A 19413-nucleotide genomic window follows, 5' to 3' on the forward strand; every position below is an offset into this window, starting at 1 on the left:
TATCATTTTTTTAAATTTCATTATATATTACCTCCCGAAAATCCAGATTATCAGCAGAGATTCTCCTTTTTTTGTTCTATAATTTTTGTATTCTTTATCTAGAGGCAGTGTGGTAAGTAGCAAAAACGTCGAAATATAACAAAAGAAAGCAAAACAGAAGTCAATAAATCGAAATACATCTTTTTAATAAAATTTTTTAACTTCTTTTCAAGAAACAAAACCTAAAAACTAGCTTCATTGACAAAACTTGAAACAAATTAGATCGAAATTAGCTTACTGTCACAATTTTTCACGCACGCTTTTAACACTGCATTTATGACTTGGTCACGAAAAAAGTGACAAAATTGAGTAAACTTCGAGAAATTTGATATTCGTCACCTAATGTACTCTAGAATCTGGCACTGCAGAGAATTGGCATTCGAGATATTGCGGTTGGGTGTTTCAAGTATACTGTAACATTGGCAGCTGTCAAAGGTGGGATTTAACCGGATTCAATCATGCAACGATAGCAACACGTATAAATATCACATTTTTACGTTTTCTATTATATAATTCTGCCTTTCTTCCTAGATGTCGATATATCGAATTAAATGCCGTAATCTAGTTTTACTAACAGATCCAATCGGGTTCCAGCAGAAGTAGTTTAGTTTGTAGCTCTTCTGGGCGTCACCAAATACCTTCTTAATCTGGATCACATTCTCTCTGATCACACGGTTCGGTAGGCTCGACTGACCGGACTCCATGGAACCCTGCCACCCCTCCCAGTCTATTCCATCGTCGGCGTCCAGACGCTGGTTGTTTATCATGTACTGGTAGCTATGATGCAAAAAAAATTGCAATGAAAACCCGGAAAACAAAACCTGTTTAGTTGATTGCGGCTACAGAAATTCTTAAAAGCAAAATTCAACCTATTGAAATCATTGTTAAGCGGAAAATAAGGGGCATGATATTCAGGATGTTTTTACAGACGCAACTCTTGAAATCCTGGCATACATCAAGCATAACAAAGGCGTCATTCCCGCAACTAATCGTTGCATAATAATAACAAAGCAGACCTTTAGTTCTTGATCTCATTTGTGACATTTGATTTCTTTGGTCTCATTACGCCTGCCTAAAGCTACAGCTTACGCGTGAAAAATATGTATAATTTTTGCTTTAATTTTTGTTTTAAACTTGTTCGACTAATTCATTCTTGTTGTTGTTGTTGTGAGCCTTTCTTTCTACACCTTCTACTCCGACCGTCAATTAGATTCCGCTCCTTCAACTGGCTCTATTTTTTGGCTTCTCCCCTGGCTAAACTGGGCATAAGCAACTTTGAGAAAAAAACTCACACCGGCTCTATGTGATTCATCCGATTCAGTTTCTTTCATTTGTAACTCTATATTGATGATGGTTTGAGTTGACTTTGAGGCGGTAATATGAAACATTAAACGTGAGATAAGACAAGGCGGCTCGGTAATGTGCGATCGCACATAAGGTTCCGACCCCGCTCATCAATAATTTTGGCATAATTGTCTACCAAATGATGAACAGATGGAAAAACACAAAAAATTCAAATAATTTTCAAAAAAAAAACTGGTGTATGAACGAAAAGATAGACTGCAAATGAATCAGTAGAGAAAAAAAATGATGCTTTAGATTGGTGAGATATGCCGATATTAAGAAAGCGAGCGAATACGAACGGCAAAATCAAACAACAACAACAAACATTAATTACATCAAAAAATTTATGTCCGTTTTAAAAAACAAAACTTAATAACAAAGTCAAAATAGCGTCAGATAAAATGGAAAATAACAAAATTAGCTTGTATTTCACCAGAACAAAATGGTTGTTCATCAGTTCATAATAAAACTTGGTAACAATTAGAAAAAAAAGAACAGAAAGTTAGAAAATTCGCTGAATTTTTTAAAAAAAAAAACAATTAATTTCAAAGTAATGAAAACCATTAGGAATCAACTAAAATATCCCATAGATTTACAATTACCCATGCTTCTATAGACGTGATTTAAGAACTCTTGGTATTCAAATTTTTATGCAGTTACAAAAAGAACAACAAATAGACAACAAACTAAAAATCAAATAAAACTTGCCAGAAAATGCTTTGGAATCCGTAAAGCCATACTTTGGCCCCCAAAATATGTTCGATTGCACCTTTGTCGAACACCGATAATGTATTGTCCGGCCGCTCATTAATGAAATTAAGAAACAATTAGACAAAAAAGAAAAAAAATGCAAAATTATATATTACTTGTTTTTTTTTCGAAAAAAATTTATTTTCAAAGACATCAAAGCCATTAATTACAAAATGAAAAATTTGAATAGGTTCAACGATTTTTCCAGAGAAAGTCCTTGAGACCTGCAATTATCCAGAATATGTCTTAAGTCTACAAAAAGAACGTCAAATATGACAAAAATCAAAAATTCAATTGACTTTTTTGTGAAAAAACCGTGCGGAAGCCATTAAAGTCATAACGAATTCTCTTGAAACATTAGATTTTGTGACACCAATCCCTTTTGAAACCTTTCCTTGAAATGAGTTTTGTGAACTCTCATTAATAAAACTAGGTAACAATTAGACCAAAAAGAAAAAAGCAAGATTATGTAATACATGTTTTAATCGAAAAAAATGTATTTCCAAAGACATGAAACCCATTAATTAAAAATGAAAAAATTGAATAGGTTCATTCATTCCTCCAAAGGAAGCCCTCGAGACCTGCAATTATCTGGTACATGTCTTACGTCTACGAGAAGAACGTCAAATATGACAAAAATCCAAAATTAATTTACTTTTTTTTTGTGAAAAACCCGTGTCGAAGCCAGTAAAGTGATAACGAATTCTTTAAAAACATTAGATTTTGTGACACTAATCCTCTTTGAGACCATCCCTTGACAAAATTAATTACATCTTTAACCTTTATTTAACGAGACCAGGTAACAGACAAAAAAAGGAACAAAACTGCGAAGTTGAATTTTTTTTTTCATTTTGGAAAATAATTGTTTTCAAAGTCTTGAAAGCCATTATCTATCTTCTAATAACAGAACATAGGCTCATAAACTCCTCCAGGAAAAGCCAATCAAACCGAGTCATTGTACAGGAAATTAAATACGACTAAAAAGACAAAGTAAAAACGACAGTTAAAAAAATTCAATTCAATTCTTCCAGAAAGTACTGTCGAAGCGGTAAAGAACCACAATCTATATCTTTTAGGATTTTATTATAAACAATTGTGCGCTTTTTAGAATGCGAAATTGTGATATATGAACTGACAATAACGTGATAATTTGACAAAACTAGAAAACATGAAAATTGGACAAATACCTAAAAATTTTAAAAAAGAAAATGGGAAATCTAGTAGTATCAAGTCAGAACACTAACACTTCAGGCAAAAAACCGCAATAAAGACTAATTTGAATTCAGCAGAAAGAAGGAGCACTCTTTGTTTGCTGAAACTAAGCTAAAAATTAACCAGATTAAGAGAAAAATGGAGGCAAAATTCAATAAGCCATTTTTTATTTAAAAAACAAATATTTTAAAAGTCAAAGCGACCATAAGCTTTCAAGCAATCAACTAGATAAATTAATTTCAAGCTAACTAGGACGCCAATAGGACCTATCACTAGTGAGCTTTCATTTGAAATGTTCTGTTAATTTAATTAATATGAAAAAGATTGAATTTTTTTTAATAAAAAACCGACAGATGACAATCCGAATTATTTTTGGATTGTAACGGTCCAAGGTTGGTACAGAACTAGTCCTGCTATTGTTGATTGTCCATTAGGAATATTTAATTTTTGGAAAGTCATTGATATAGATATTTTGTTAGTTAAAAAACCAAAATAAGTGCTGCGTTTTTGATAATCAACGAATAAGGTTAGCAAAAAACGGCAAAGTTTTATTAACAGAGCACTCTCAACGGAATTTGAAGTAGAATGAGCCCCCTTTTCCTTCTACAAAGATTGTGTTAGTGGTGTTTGGTTGTGCACTTCGAGCAAATTTAATCAGAGTGGACTAAAGAAACTTATTTCGTGCTGTTTTTGATGAAAAAGTCTGAAATATTTAGCCGTAATTTGTGACAAAAAAAGTCAATCAAAATAGCCGACAATATATTTTGTCTCCAAACGTAAAATCAACAACATTTTCTTGAAAAATTTTATTCAATTTTATCAAAATAGGCAAAAATTTAGTCAAAAATTCCGAAAAAAGGTTAATGAAATCAACTGAATTCACACTATTTTCTCAAAAGTTTAAACCTCGATAACTCCCTGTAAAAAAACTAAATTAAAAAAATCTTTTTAATTCCATATTCTACGCTGGACAAGCTTTCTAATGATACCAGTCTCAACTCTCTACGATGAATATATCGATCGGCCAAAATTGACTGAACAAAAAAAACCCATTTTAGTATATAGTTCCTCCCCCCCCCCCCTCAAGAGGGGTCGGAACAATTATGGAATGATCACCGCGATTAACTTACCTGACCCAAACAAAACTATGTTTAAATGGCTTTTTCAAAACAAAAAGAAATTTTGAAGCACGTAATACTTTCCAAAATTTCAATAACCAGTAAATATTGTGATCAATTTCTGATTTTGCTCTTTACGTTCTGAATTTTTGCCCTGATTTTTGTTCCTATTTTGAAAGTTCTTATACTATCTGACACAACCTGTTTCAAATTGGTTTTAAAAGATACTCTTGGTTTAGTACTGAGTCAGTAAAGTTCGTAACCCCGAGCGATTGGGTTTCGGGTGACTTACGCCGTTTCATTCATCCAGGGGTTGTTGGGGTCAGTCTGGCTGTTGCACCTGGTGTACCCGTTCTCCAGGTTCACTCGTGGATCCGGTGCCTAGAAACAGATTAGTAAATGGAATACAAAATTGCACAATCAACTTTTTCCCAAATTTATGTTTTCTTTTTTGTTTTTCGATTTTTAATATATACATTATATATATATATATATATATATATATATATATATATATATATATGTGTGTGTGTGTGTGTGTGTGTGAAGCGCGATTATGGCATTACTCAGACACAAGTATTCGTTGTCTCAAAATCTGTCAAAATTAGGATGCTACATCTTAATCTGAAAAAAGTGCTGAGAACAAACTTTTTTTCAGGTTATTAATCAATATTCTATTTTGACAGGTTTTGAAGAACCAGAATATCTGGATCTAAGAAACGCCATATAGTTAAATTAGTCGATTCAAATGAGTTTGTTCAAATCTTGTAAGAGTCTTGCGAGTTGCTTCAGAACTTTCAATTTTTAAACGAGAAAGACAGACATATTAACATACTTTGAATTCGGACGGGTTATATTATGACGGAAAAATGTACAAACCCCAGTGTTGAGGTCATCACTGTCGTAGAACACCTGTAGGAAAGAGAGCGGCTCTGAGCAGCCCTCGCAGAAAGTGAAGCAACAGGTTTTCCATCCTAAAAAACTTAAAACTATGGCGCTCAGATTTCAAACAAATGCAATTTTAATAAAGCTGATTGAAAAACTAAAACTTCTATGAAAGGTTTTCTGAAGTGTCGGAGGATGGTGTTAGCAAATTTGAGTTTCTTTAAGCGTTTAGAGCTAAGGAGCTTTAAATTATTTGATAATTCTATCCGAATATTTGGTCCAATTTTATTTTCAAATAAAATTGTTTGCAATAAGCTGATGTTTGCAAATAAAGATGTTAGCAAAAGTATTAAAAACTCAGCTCAGTTCATTCAGTAACATGGTGTTCAATACACCCACAAGCACAAACGGGTCTAAAATCATTCTGTATTTTATGTAAGAAATGCGCCGAAATGGGCTGAATTTTCAAAAATTTCAAAAAAACCTTACATAATAATCTGCTGAAACTTTGTAAGAAATGCGCAGAATTTTCAATGCATTTAAGCGCATTATTATGTAAGGTTTTTGCGCTGAATTCTTAAAATTTCGTCGCAATTTAATGCATTTCTTTTACAGTTTCAGCGCAATTCAGCGCATTAATATATGATGTTTTCCGCTAAAAATATGAATATTCAGCGTATTTTTTACAAAAAGAAATTATAAAGAGTTTAATGAACGGAATAAAGAGAATAATTCAAATCAATCCATTCATTTATGCGACACAAATTCTATTCTTTCTATTCATTTGTTTAATTTTTACTTCGATAGTTCTGTTCATCTACCACTTGAAGTTCTGCAATGTGCTCACTTTTTGAACAACTTTTTTGATTGGAACTTAGCGGAATGCTTGGCTTCGAATCCCAAAAAGCTTAACAAAACAAAACAAGAGTACTGCGCCTAGTACTGTACATTGCACAAAAAGTTCTAAAACTAACCTCGGATGACGTGACCGCACGATCAGCTCAGAAGCCAGAAAAAAAGTTAGAAAGATCAGATTTCAAAAAATAATAATAATAATAATAATAATAATAGTAATAATAATAATAATAATAATAATAATAATAATAATAATAATAATAATAATAATAATAATAATAATAATAATAATAATAATAATAATAATAATAATAATAATAATAATAATAATAATAATAATAATAATAATAATAATAATAATAATAATAATAATAATAATAATAATAATAATAATAATAATAATAATAATAATAATAATAATAATAATAATAATAATAATAATAATAATAATAATAATAATAATAATAATAATAATAATAATAATAATAATAATAATAATAATAATAATAATAATAATAATAATAATAATTTCAGAAATCGCTTGTTTCTGAAATAACTAAATATTCAAAAGCAATTAAAAATTTTTAAAATCAGGTTCTTTTGATATTCAACATCTAAACTACCTACCTCATAATTGGACAAAAGGAATGCACGATTTATCGGTTTATCCCCCTTTTTTTAATTAACATTTCCGAACATTTCTGTTCCCTTTAGATTGATTAGGTGAACAAATGATGACTCAAAACCAAACGTTTTGAGCAGAATACTTCAATCAATTGAGGCAATAACGAACTGTAAATTGTCTAAGCTGCGACAAAACTGGATAGAGCAAAACTATATTTTAACTGTCGAAGTAATAAAAAGTCGGAATTTGCAACTCAAAGATTCAAAGAATTGAAAAACCTAAATAGCTGACTATCAACCTTCTTAGAAAATTTGCGATTGATTGTAAACGTTCCATATACCAATACGCCGAACATTCAACGAAAAGTTTCAAAAAAAATACGCAGAACAAAAATTTTGCACTGGACTTCATTAAAACATGGGTTTGTAAATGTTATATTGTGCAAAAAAAGTCAGTTTACTAACACATTTACAATATGGAACACTAAAAAAATTGCGTACGACCAATGAGAAAAAGCAAAGAACAAAAACCATTTGTCAACAATTGAATTTCACTACTGTATTGAAATTAAATGGCGTCAAATTCATTGAGACATGCAACTGCACCAAAAACTCGTAACTTTTTAATACACAGTTTTTATATAATGTTTATGCTTGTTATCAAGACCTGAAGAGCCTCAAAAAATTAAAATAACAATAACTAATAATTTTTGAAGCTTCGGTCAGAAAAGTAGAGCTCAGAACTAAAGAATTCTGATTTTTAGAAGATTATCAAGCCAGGCAATAAAGACAAAAGTGTCTTCAAAAATTATAAAAGCAAATAAGAGAAACAATTAAAAAAGTCATAGGAACCTTTTAATTTTTAAGACTAATTGATAATTAACAGTACCAAAAAAGACCATCATAAACGATCGGATATCCAAAAATTCCAAACAATTTTGAGAGCAAAAGGCATCATGTTCGCCGAAACCGTAGCCTTTGAAAATACATCATTCAATGAACTCAAAAACGATTAATTAGAGAGCCAACAAATCCTCACGTTTAAACTGCGTACCCTAACAACAAAAACAGACAAAACAATCAAATTGTTCATATTTCATGAAAATAAATTGCGTCCAATTCATAAAAATGCTTAGTTTTTTTCGGGGGCCTACAAAATTGCATACATGACTTAAGAGAACACATGTATTGCATTTGAAAAAAATTGAACAGAAAACAAAGAAAAAGAAAAAACACACGGGTCAATTTCCCGCAAATGAGAAAAGAAATTCCATCAGAAACAGAAACTTCACAAGTACACTGCTTATTGGCTGCAATAAACAAAATTCGGAAAAGTAATTGGTTCAACGGACTCGCTTTCTGATCTTTCTACCATTCCATCAAAAAGGTTCAGTGAGAAAAGAAAGTGTGATCAGATCTTGAAAAAGTTTTCCCCATACATTTCAGGTGCTTGAATAATAGAAAGCCGGCAATAACGCCTGAAGATGATAATGAGAACGAACTTTAAATACTTAAAACATTATCAGCGTGAGAAGGAACTTAAAAAACGGTACTAATATACCCAACAACTCACCAAGTTTATGCTTATAATCAAGAACTGAAGAGCCTCACAAACTTATAATTAATACTTTCTAATAATTTTTGAGGCTTTGGTCAAAAAAGTAGACCTAAGAACTAAACAACTTTGATTTTTAGAAGACTATCAAGCCACACAATGAAGTCAAATGTGTCTTCAAAAAAATTATTAAAGGTCCCCAAGGGTTACAATCAAATTTCCCCAAGGTTACTCCGGTGCTTTGAATAAAAAATGATTTATAAGCAATTGATTATAATTGAAGTTTTCCATTAACAGCTAAAATTTGAATCACAAGAAAATGGGATTTATTTAAATTGGATGATAATATTTTTCATTCTTATATTTACCGACGTTAGCACTGCTATGTGATAAAATAGAACAATATAAAATTTTCAATTTAAAAAATTTGAAAGCCTTTAATGTAAAAAATTTGTCTAAATGGGCATGAAAGTTCGCTTTTTACTGAGGCTTAGAAACCAGTTCAATAACTGAAAAAAACATTTGATCATGCAAAAATAAACAAATCACAGCCTTTGTATAACAATTAAGTGCCTGAAAATGATATGTTTTTTGTAAGATCCTTTTAAAATCTTGCCTAACTAATATGAAAACTTAATAGATTCTTGAATGTAACCGAATGCATTGCGAACAAGATTTTAATTTAATAGATGTTCGCAGGTAGAAAACGATCTTCTAAGAACTGTTTTTATCAAATGATTAGGGTTAGCAACAATTTCTTCTATATTCTTTATGTCCCAATGGTGGCCGACTAGTCATAATAAAAGATTAACATTGTTCCTTGCTGCATAACAAAAACACAATTTCTGTTAGCAAAGTTGAAAAAATTTTCAGTTCATCAAAAATTAAGGCGATTATGTTGTTTTCCACACTCAAATTTTGGGATCATGCGAGGATCAAATGCTCATAAAAACTAATTTTTATCAAAACCTGGTGAAAAAATTTGCACAAGGTAAAAATCATGAAACATAAATAACTTACGTCGTGCGAATTTCTCTCAAACGGCTGGCGAGAGGTGGGCTTCGATAGTAGCTAGCTGGGGCTTAGGGATGCATCAGGTGGGTGTGCGCAGAGTGAGGGGGTCAAGTCTTGGGCGGGTGAGGTAAGTGGGGGAAGGAGTCAAATGGGGAGTCGGTTGGGGGATTAGGGTCATGTGGTTTGAACTGGGAAAAGAGACTGTTATAGGAAAAAGTTGTCAAATTTCCCTTTTGACCTTGATTATTACGAGTAGTTCCTTTTTACTATGTATTAGTCATTAACTAAGCAGTTTTTTAAGTCCAATATTCGAAAACAGAAATCGACGTTCCAAAAAAGAAGTCACTTTTTGAAAACGAAAGTCAAAAGTTAAAGCCATGAACAAACTTGTGTCAGCTAAAAAAATCTGTCAAATCTCAATACTCCTCTTAGAGTTGTTGAAAATAGCACAGGACTAATATAGTTGCTAGAAGCTCCGTTTGAGAGCAAAAAAGTTGCTCAATTGATCCTAGCTTTGTTTATTCCAAAAGAACTGTCTTTCCCCAAAATACTGAATCGTAAGCACTGAAATAAAAACTGAAGTTTCAAAAAGAGCTGATTATTTTTCTCAAAAAAACCTCTTTAAAAAGAACTTACACAAGGCAAAAACTGAGATTAAATCTATATTATGAAAGTCTCTCTCAATTATTAAGAGGAACAGTTATTTCACAACAACTTGAAATTCCAACATGCAATTGTGGTAGGATAAACTCTGAGTTAAATTTTGCTTTCACAATTTCTTACTCTAAAGTGAATAGAACCCTGAGTGACTTAGTTCTAGTCAGTACGAATGCTACAAAATAACTTCTCACGTGTCTGGGGTAGAATCAGAAGATGTCCGTATCCGAAACCGCTAGCAAAATAAAGCTCAGAAACGGAAATAAATAATAAAGAAACGCTGGCTTTTAGAGTTGCGATAGCTTAAGCAGATTATAATTTAATTATAATTTGATTATAATTATAATTAAAAACAGAATGACTCGAATCACTAACCTACGTCTTCCATGTATAAGGTAACTTCGGCAGTGTCCTCCGGTTTCCAAACAGAGCTGACAGTTTTCACTTCGGGAGTGGATGGTGCTAGTGCTATGCGGAAAGGGGCATTGTCTTGTGCGTTGCGGAGATACAAAACAGGCGCTGAAAAAAGTTCAATATAACGATTTTCTGACAATAAATCCAAAATACATAAGTTATAGGAGCTGAAAAATTACTGTACTGCTTCCGGGAGTGAGTAATCAAGAAAACTGAGCATTCAGTTTTACCATTTTTTATCAGGATTTACGATATTTAGATTTAATCATATTTTCACGTATCTGATTGGTCAATAAATTGATCGCTCACATTCTGTTCTAGAGTTCTGCCATTGCGGAAGCGATTGTTGAAAATTTTCCTTGAACAAATCTACTTCAATAGAGAAGAGAATTTTTACCTGTGTCATCGCCAGAGTAATCATTCTGAAGTGGGTTCGATACTCGCACTTGCCAGTTGTTCATTGTTACGAAGTTGCTCAGCCCGTAGCTCTAAACATGAATAAATTTCAGACCGCAAACCATATTTTACTCACCCTGACCAACCAATTTTTCATGAAAGTTTATGCTTAATTTAGTAAAATTGGGTTTTTAAGTTGCTGAAAAAGGGAATGTAGCTGGAAACTAAATATTAGCGCTGAAATCGGAAGACATTTTAAAAACTGGAATAAATTCTGATTTATGTGTTTTTGCAAAAACTATTGCATTTTTTGTTCATATTTCTTTTTTTTTTCAGTTAAATGTTGATCCAATAAACATTTTAAATAACTTGCTACGACGAAAAAAATAAACCAAGTAATTAGGAAGTATAGTACTTCAAACTCAACAACTTAAGGCCCCGGGCCAACGTGACCTCTGATCTCCAATCGGACACCGAGGCATTCAGTTCTGGAATTACATTCCCGGGCTGGGACTACAGCACACCAGTAATTGACTACTACTCCCCTACAAAAATTAGTGGATCACAATTTGTACCATTTTATAAAGCTTTTCCGTGCTAAACCCTAGACAATGGCCTGTAGAGCGTCTGACAAAAATGGCAGATTGGTCTGGGACGGCCTGATCAAAGGTACCTAGCAATCGCCATGTAGTAGTGTAGTAATTCATGCTAGATATATCAGTTGACTGGCAAAGACTATTTGTTATAGAAGGCTGTCTATTATAGAATAGGTGATGACAAACCTAGCCAAACTCAAATAACGTGATAATATTGAGAATGAAAACGAGAAGCGGATATAAATTCCATTTCAAATTAGAAAGGTGAATTTAATATCATCAATGCTTATAACTGATCATGAGAAAATTTCTTTGCGGGGAATAACTGTACCATGTGATTAAGTTTCCAGAGGCAATTATGTTCTTGTTTACGAACCCGAAATCCTTCTGTTTTCGGCCGCTCTTCGGCATTGTCCGATGTCAACAATAAGCGCCCCAACCGTGACCAAAGCTAAATATCTAAGATCTCGAAAGCTTTTTTCAATAAAAACGAAAAAAGGTTAATCCGATCTCTCAAGAGCCAGTCACTCACTAAATGCTTTCACAAAAGTCAATTTAACTGATTTCACAGGAGTAAGTCACTTAAGGTCGAATAGTTTTACTCGCAGACTTACAAAGATTAAAAAAAAGAAAACGATTGGAAATTTATGTTTCATACTTTTCTTCTAGAATAATTTTATGCTTAAAACATTTGTTTTTCCTTTTAAATAGATTTTATAAACTGTGAGAAAACTTGAGATTTGTCGTCAGAATCAGCGATCACAGAACTTATGTCTGAAAGACAAAATACATCGGTTTTGTTTTCAAAATTGAAATGATATTCTCTTTTTCTTGAAGTCCTACGACTTCTACTTGATTCGTTTCAGCGATTTGAAGCTTCAACACAGATTGAGCATTCATTGCTATAAAGCAACGTTATTTTTCAAATCATGTCCATGATGAATTTATTCAGAAAAGATCTATTTGGCTGCTATTAATTTTTTTGTTAACATTCATAGTATCGTTCAAAAAAGATCTCCTTGAAGGGTCTTGTAGGAAAAAAAGACTTCTTAGAATACAGTCACAATATTTTTTTTCATATTAAAAAATGTAAATTTAAAGTTATAAGCACAACAAAAACGTTTGGTTAAATATTTACATTTTCAAAATCGCCTCGTAAATATATGAATAGTTTGGTCTTTATACTTCAGCAGAAACAATTGCAAAAGCCTCTTATTTGTCTATCTATTGGAACACGTTAATGCAGTTTGACCAATTCGCTGCTTAGTTTCTCCTTAAATTTATTTTTTAGTTTTTTCTTTTCGGATCTCAATTGGTAAATCATTCCACATCCTATAAAGATTTCTGATCAGTGAACTGTCACTCCGTTTGAATTGGCATTTAATCTTTGGAAAACAACTGGACAGTTCTGGAGTTTTTGGTCAAACCGTATTTTTCAAAAATCAAGATTGAGGACTTTTTGGTTTCTCGACTGCTCTCTTTATATCGTGAGAGGAGATCAAAAAATTTAAGAAGACAAACTTTTTTAATGAAAAGCTCTGCTGGTAAAATTTTGTCTTTCAATAAAAGATCTCTTGCACTGTCAAACTTTTCGAGCAGGTGGCAAACCTTTATTCCCCAGTTTAATTGTCTATTAAATTTCTAAAGTGACATAACAGACAACGATTGGAAAAAAAATTGCACTGAAATTGAGATGGGACAAAACAAGTGATTTCAAAAGACGGATTCTTGCTTTTAATAGTTGAAGATATCCTACTAAGTAAATCTATTTAATAGCATTTGCCATTTTTGCTAACGTTGCTAACAAAATTATAGCAGTTTTGCAGAGAACATCATAATAAACAACACGTAATCAACAACAATATCTTGTACAAACCAAAACAAATCTCACTAAACTACCATTTCTATTAAAATCGAGAGAAATTGTTTCAACCCCACTTGTGGGGATGAACATATACTCAAATGGGTTTTTTTTTGTTCAGAATATTTTGGCCGATCGATATATTCATCGAAGTGAAATGTGAGTGGTATCATTAAAAAGCTCTTTCAACGTAAAATTCAAAACTAAAAAGATTGTTTTTAATTTCAATTTTTCCGAGGAGTTATCGAGGATTACAGTTTTTGTGAACGCGAGGTATTTGACATGATTTTGTTAACTTTTAGTTTAAATTTTCTTCAAATTAAGACATCTTTTAAAAAAGTTTTGATTCGAAATTACATTTCACGCCATAAAACGAATCAATTTTGAGTTCCCTGAAGACTGAAGGCGACAAAAAGACTAGTTCTGGTCTCTTAGGGAAGTTTAAAATAAACAAATTAAAATTCTTTTTGAGAGCTTTTTTTAAAAAGCTTTTTATAATTTTTGCGTTTTCATAAGTCACCTGGACACCAGTCACTTTTCATACCAAAGTTTCGATAATGAAAAACCTGATTTACAGTCTTATGAAGCCCAGTGAATAAAAAATTAGTTTTCAAGGAATCGCTCGTGTTCTTTTTTTTGGCTTCGAATCTTGAGTTTTTGTAATTTTGAATTTTATTATTATTGATCCCTCTTGAAATCTTATAAAATTATCCTTATTTAGATATTTCCCACTGGCTTAGATAAGATGTTCAATGGATCATGGATAAAGTTTTCAGAGAAAAGCTTTTGGTTTAAAGGGCTTCGACACTTTCTTTGATCATTTTTCCGCTGTATTTTTTTGTTTTTGCCTGTATTTGTTGTTGTTTCCATAATCATAAGACTTATTGTGATGTCCTATTGATTAAATATGCATGCCAAATATCTTTCTCTTGAATATAGGTATAACTGAGCGCATTAACGACATCTGTTGAAAACTACTGAATTTAATGGCTGTTAAGACTTTAGAAATGGTTTTTCGAGAAATTTTCTAATATTAAACGATCTTAATCCTTATTTTGTGAACTGTAAGTCAGTCTCAGAAATGAACCGACCGTTCCTTTTTACTTCAACCAGGATTATTCTAGTTAGCGGTTATGTATTCTAACTATTGGTGTTATGAATTCGATGCAAAAGTTTTCACAATTTTTTTTTAAAATTTTTGATATTTTTTGTAGTAATTTTGGTTCCTTTTGGAATCTTAACACATGATCCTAATAAATATAGTTGCATTGGTTTAAAACAAACGTTCAACGGATCATAAATAAAATTTTCAGAGAAAAGGTAATTGTTTAAATGGCTTCGACACATTCTTTTTGCATTTTTCTAATTAGTTTTTGGATTTTGCCTCTGTGTATTGCTGTTTTCATTGTCAATGACTTTTTGTGTTATCCTATTGATGCAACATGAATGACAAACATCCTAGTTGTCTCATCGAGGCATAACTTTTTTTATAGCTTCAATTGAAAATAATGTAATACTACGGGTTTTCTCAAAAAATTTCGTTGTTTTAAATTATTTGTTCATGTTTGTTAATTTATTAATTTATTGGAGTCAAACTGTTAAAAAAGAAAAATCCCATTGTTGTTGAAGTTTTATTGAAACAACGCAGGTTTTTACTCGAAAAAGTTCTTAATATAATGGCTTCGACACTTTTCTAGCTTAATTTTTGAATTTGTGTGTTAGCCTGTTTTGTTTTCTTTAGGTAGCCGTAAGATGCTGACCAGTCGCAGCTTTTAATTGAGGATTGATTAAATGATGTTACCCAAAGCAGTCAGTTTATAGCGGATAGTCTTAAAATTTATAATTTTGTACTTTTTTAAGATGTTAAGGATTTTTAAATTTTTTCAGTTTTTGTTGTTATCGCCAAATTGTAAATTTGTATCATCATTGAGAGGTGACATACAGTTCCATGTATATTAAAATTTAACGTGTTTTTTGTTTTTATGACGTAATTGATTTTTTGTTTTTGGGACAATATGCGTTTTCATAAAAAGTTTTCTGAGTGGTGTATTTGTGTTTCCTTTTCTCCTGCCTTAGCACAATCGCGTAACAAGAGATACCAATGATTTCCAAATGTGGCTCAATTGAAATTATTTCTTCATTGAGTGTAACTTGAGCTGAATTTTTATAAATAGAAATTGAAATAAAAATACATAATTTTCAGAATATAGCTAAAAGTTTAAATGGCTTCACTAATTTTTGTTTTCGCAATGTTTTTAATTTGTTGTTCGCAATGTTTTGAGTTTTTCTGCATCTATAGACCGTTCCTATGGCTTAATCTAACCAAAGACGGGTCCTCTTGGTTTCATTATGACTTTTATTAATTTTATCAAGAATTATTTCGTTAAGAGCTAATGACTTTTAAGACTTGAAATTATTTGGTTTAAAAAAGGTTGATTGATTTTTGAATTTCGCGTTACTTAGTCTCATTAAAGAAAAATCCCATCTGCTGTGCAGTTAGGAAAAATTAAATTTGTGTAGTTAGGGGTTTGTCTGAAATTTTTGTTTATGTTTTTTTGTTGTTTTTCTCATAGTCTTTTCAATGCAGATTTCGTTGTAAAACAAAACTTGATTTAGAAGGAGACGATTTTAGATCTTTGCCCGTATCTACTAACAATTTTTTTAGTTACCACAAGAATATTGACACATGCAATTTGATATCAAGACGGGAATAGATAGTTTTAATTTAAAACACGGTAGCAAAATAGTTTGGTTAAATACTTAATTGATTTTAGTTTATTTTTTTAAAGAATCTGAAAATAAAATTCGTTATACATATACTTTTTAAAGTGGAAAATTAAACAATATTTTGAAATATCGTCTATTTTTCCACTTTAAAAAGTATATGTACGATGAATTTTATTTTCAATTAAGTATTTAACTAAACTGTTTTGCCACCGTGTTTTAAATTAAAACAATATATTCCCGTCTTGATATCAAATTGCATGGGTCAGTATGCAGAATATTGAAATTTCGCATTAAAGTTTAATGCGACATTTCAATTTTCTTTTTAAAGCACAAAAAATACAATTGTTTTTTTTTAGTTTTTGATAATACTGCCTGTATTTCACAGGGTTCTTTGTACTTTAGCTTCGTTAGAAGTCGGTTGACAACGAACAAATTCTTGTATAGAGTATCTCGAAGGTTTGGCATGTTACTATCAAGCATCGAAAACTTCAGAAACACTACCTATAATGTATGTTGACGTTAATGACGTTGTTTTGAGAGCCAAGTTTCAAATGACAACAACTTTTTCCCAAAGTGTTATTCTAATAAATAGTCCATTACTCCGACAAAACTCCAACATTAAAGGACAAAAGTGATAAAAAATAATTCTGGGGTCATTTTTGAGAGGTTTTGTCCGTAGATCCGTTTACACCCCCCAGTAATGACTCAAAATTCTGAGTCTAAGATCTCATAACAGGAGTAAAATTTTACTAAAAATTACCTAAACGTTAACCTAAGTGTTACGCTGCAGGGTGCACAGTACGTTCGCAGCTTAAACATTTTAAAAATTAGTTTTCTGTTGACACAGATTTTGTGCTCTTTAAGTCTTCTCACCTCATTAGAAGTGCAGATTTGCCGTTCCTTGAAAAAATCAAAAACAGGTTTAAAAAATTTTAAGCTAACCTATAAAACTTGTTTTTTTTTCAGTTGTGCTTTTTTCGCTTGTTGTATTTGAAAGAACAGCAGCAATAATCATTATGAAACAAATAAAGAGTGACAAGAAACTAATATGTCCAACGAAAACAAAAAACACTATAAGTAAGGGATTAATCTTAACACCCTGATTTTTTCTTCTTAGCAGTTTCTTTGAGCTGCATATTAAGAGACTAATAAATATGTTGGAAAACGGCTCAGCTTTATTAAGTTAATCAAGTTTCTCAAGACAAAAAGTCATGGAAATTGTTGGTCAGATTAAAAAACGGTTAACGAAAAATCGCAAAAAAAGACAAACATGACTAATTGCTGCAAATTTAGTTCGAGAGCAGGCAATAAAAAACCTGAAAAATTTCTTTTCTTGAGTGTTGTACGAAATAGCGTAGTTTAAAAACTTCCTGAGCCCTCGTTCTCATTACAAACGGTAGCAGTATCATTTTAAAGACTAATGCTTTGTAAAAATGGAGTAATTCCTGCTGAGTTCTTATGTTGGGTATTAAACAGAAAGATCTGTAAGTTGTCATTTTTACATTGAAGTAGAACTGGTGAAGGGAGACTGGCGAGTCAATGATCTCCTCCTCGGGAGTGTTGGAGTCATCGTCGTACATCCAGGCAAATGTCTGGTTTACCATATCTAAAACAAGTCGAGTTCAAACCATGCAAAGATAGCAAGAATTTAAAAACAGTTTCATAGTTCCAGCTTGCTAACTCGCAGGTTACCCTCAAACGTTTGGTTGGATAAAACGACCACAGTAAAATGATTGAACGGATTTTTATGGTGAAAACTATTTTTGCTGTGAATAATTCGCAATTAAAAAACATTTCCTCAGCACAGGAGTGTCGACTAATTATAGAATGTGACTTACTGGACGTTTGGTTGAGAGTTACGCGGTGGTAGTAGTTCCTATTCAGATAAATATGGCAGTTGGTATCAGTCGTGGGGAAGTCACACACTCGGATGTCGGCTGGAATTGTGGCAGGATTGGCTGCCTTTATTTGACCTCTGTTCAGTGACACAATCTCCCCGAGAACAACACCCGTAATACGTTCGTACACACAGATCTAGAACCAAGTTTTTACATTTTTCGATTCAAAACTTTGTTGTGTGTAGGTATGTATATTTATGTGTTTGTGTGTGTGTGAGTCAGTTCGTGTGTGTTTAATTTAGGCGTTTTCTACTGGGTAAGAGGCAAATTACCCGAAGCTCCCAAAAATCTATTCAAAAAAATCATTACGTCAAAAGATTTTATATGAGACAACAAACATTTTTTTTGCAAGCGGCTTGGAGATCATTTTCAGGATAAATGAAAGTTTGTATTAAAAAAAGATGGCTGGATGAACCAACCCAGAGCAATCTTCTTAAGTGCTTGTCCAAAATAATAATATAAGTAATATAAAAATATTGTATGTTTATGTCAGCCCAAAAATTGTACTAAAATTAAGACATTGTGAAAACTGTCAAGAAAAAAGAAAAGATCACTCAATCCAACTAGAGGGAACGGCTTAAACATTATCCTTAAAGTTTATTGTATCTTGGAAAAAATCATTTTTTTCTTAATTTTTAAGATACCACTTGAGCACCCGAAATTGTTGATGAACAATTTGTGAACAGTGAGTTGAAAAATATACACAGTTAGGTAGACAGATTAAGTACAGTGCTTGTTTATTAAGAGAAAACAAAACATAAAACTTGCAAAAAATTAAATGTGAAGCTTAATTGCATTTTTAAATCTGAGCCAGAAAAGATCAATTTTGCACCAAAAAGAACATGATATATAATAATCAAGCAGACACAATCTGATACCCATCTCTTGAATGAAATTAATCTGCATTTATTAAATAGTATTTATTTCGCAAAAAGTTACAATAAACCGGTTGCAAAATCTGGTGGAGTCTCTGATCTGTTGTTTTTTTTCTAACACTTCATGACATCACCACAAAATCTTGTTTAAGGATGCCTTTTGAACCTCGAGAACGACAAGGGGTTAGGTAATATGCAATCGCACATAAGGTTCCGACCCCGCTCATCCACAATTTTGGCACAATTGTCTACCAAATGAGGAACAGATAGAAAAACCAAAAAAAAATCAAGTATTTTTCAAAAAATAGTGTATGAACGAAAAGATAGCCTCCAAGGCAAATAACCCAGAAGAACAAATGATGCACTAGATTGATGAGATGTGCCAATATTAGGAGAGCGAGTCAAAACGAACAGCAAAATCAAACAACAACAACTACAACCATTAATTACATCAAAAATTTTATGTCCGTTTAAAAAAACAAAAATTAATAACAAAGTCAACATTGCGTCAGATAAAACTGAAACCAAACAAAATAAATTGCAAGTCCCAAGGAATGTTATGGGACCAGTCCATAATAAAGCTTAGTAACAAT

The 19413-nt window shown here is 31.9% G+C and overlaps 1 protein-coding gene across 1 annotated transcript in view; it reads right to left on the reverse strand.

The window, feature by feature from the left end:
• The window catches only part of LOC142342678 (uncharacterized), a 221277-nt gene that overhangs the window by 141859 nt on the left and 60005 nt on the right, over positions 1-19413 (reverse strand). The window contains exons 17-23 of the mRNA XM_075394163.1: positions 17886-18081; positions 17550-17653; positions 10865-10955; positions 10429-10572; positions 5343-5437; positions 4756-4844; positions 615-816 (exon numbers count right to left, since the gene is read on the reverse strand). Coding sequence (XP_075250278.1) covers positions 615-816; positions 4756-4844; positions 5343-5437; positions 10429-10572; positions 10865-10955; positions 17550-17653; positions 17886-18081 — 921 coding nt within the window. The remainder of the gene's footprint in view (positions 1-614; positions 817-4755; positions 4845-5342; positions 5438-10428; positions 10573-10864; positions 10956-17549; positions 17654-17885; positions 18082-19413) is intronic.

The sequence above is a fragment of the Convolutriloba macropyga genome, chromosome 7, assembly GCF_964194025.1.
Source record: "Convolutriloba macropyga chromosome 7, txConMacr16.3, whole genome shotgun sequence".
In the NCBI taxonomy this organism is placed as follows: Eukaryota; Metazoa; Xenacoelomorpha; order Acoela; family Convolutidae; genus Convolutriloba; species Convolutriloba macropyga.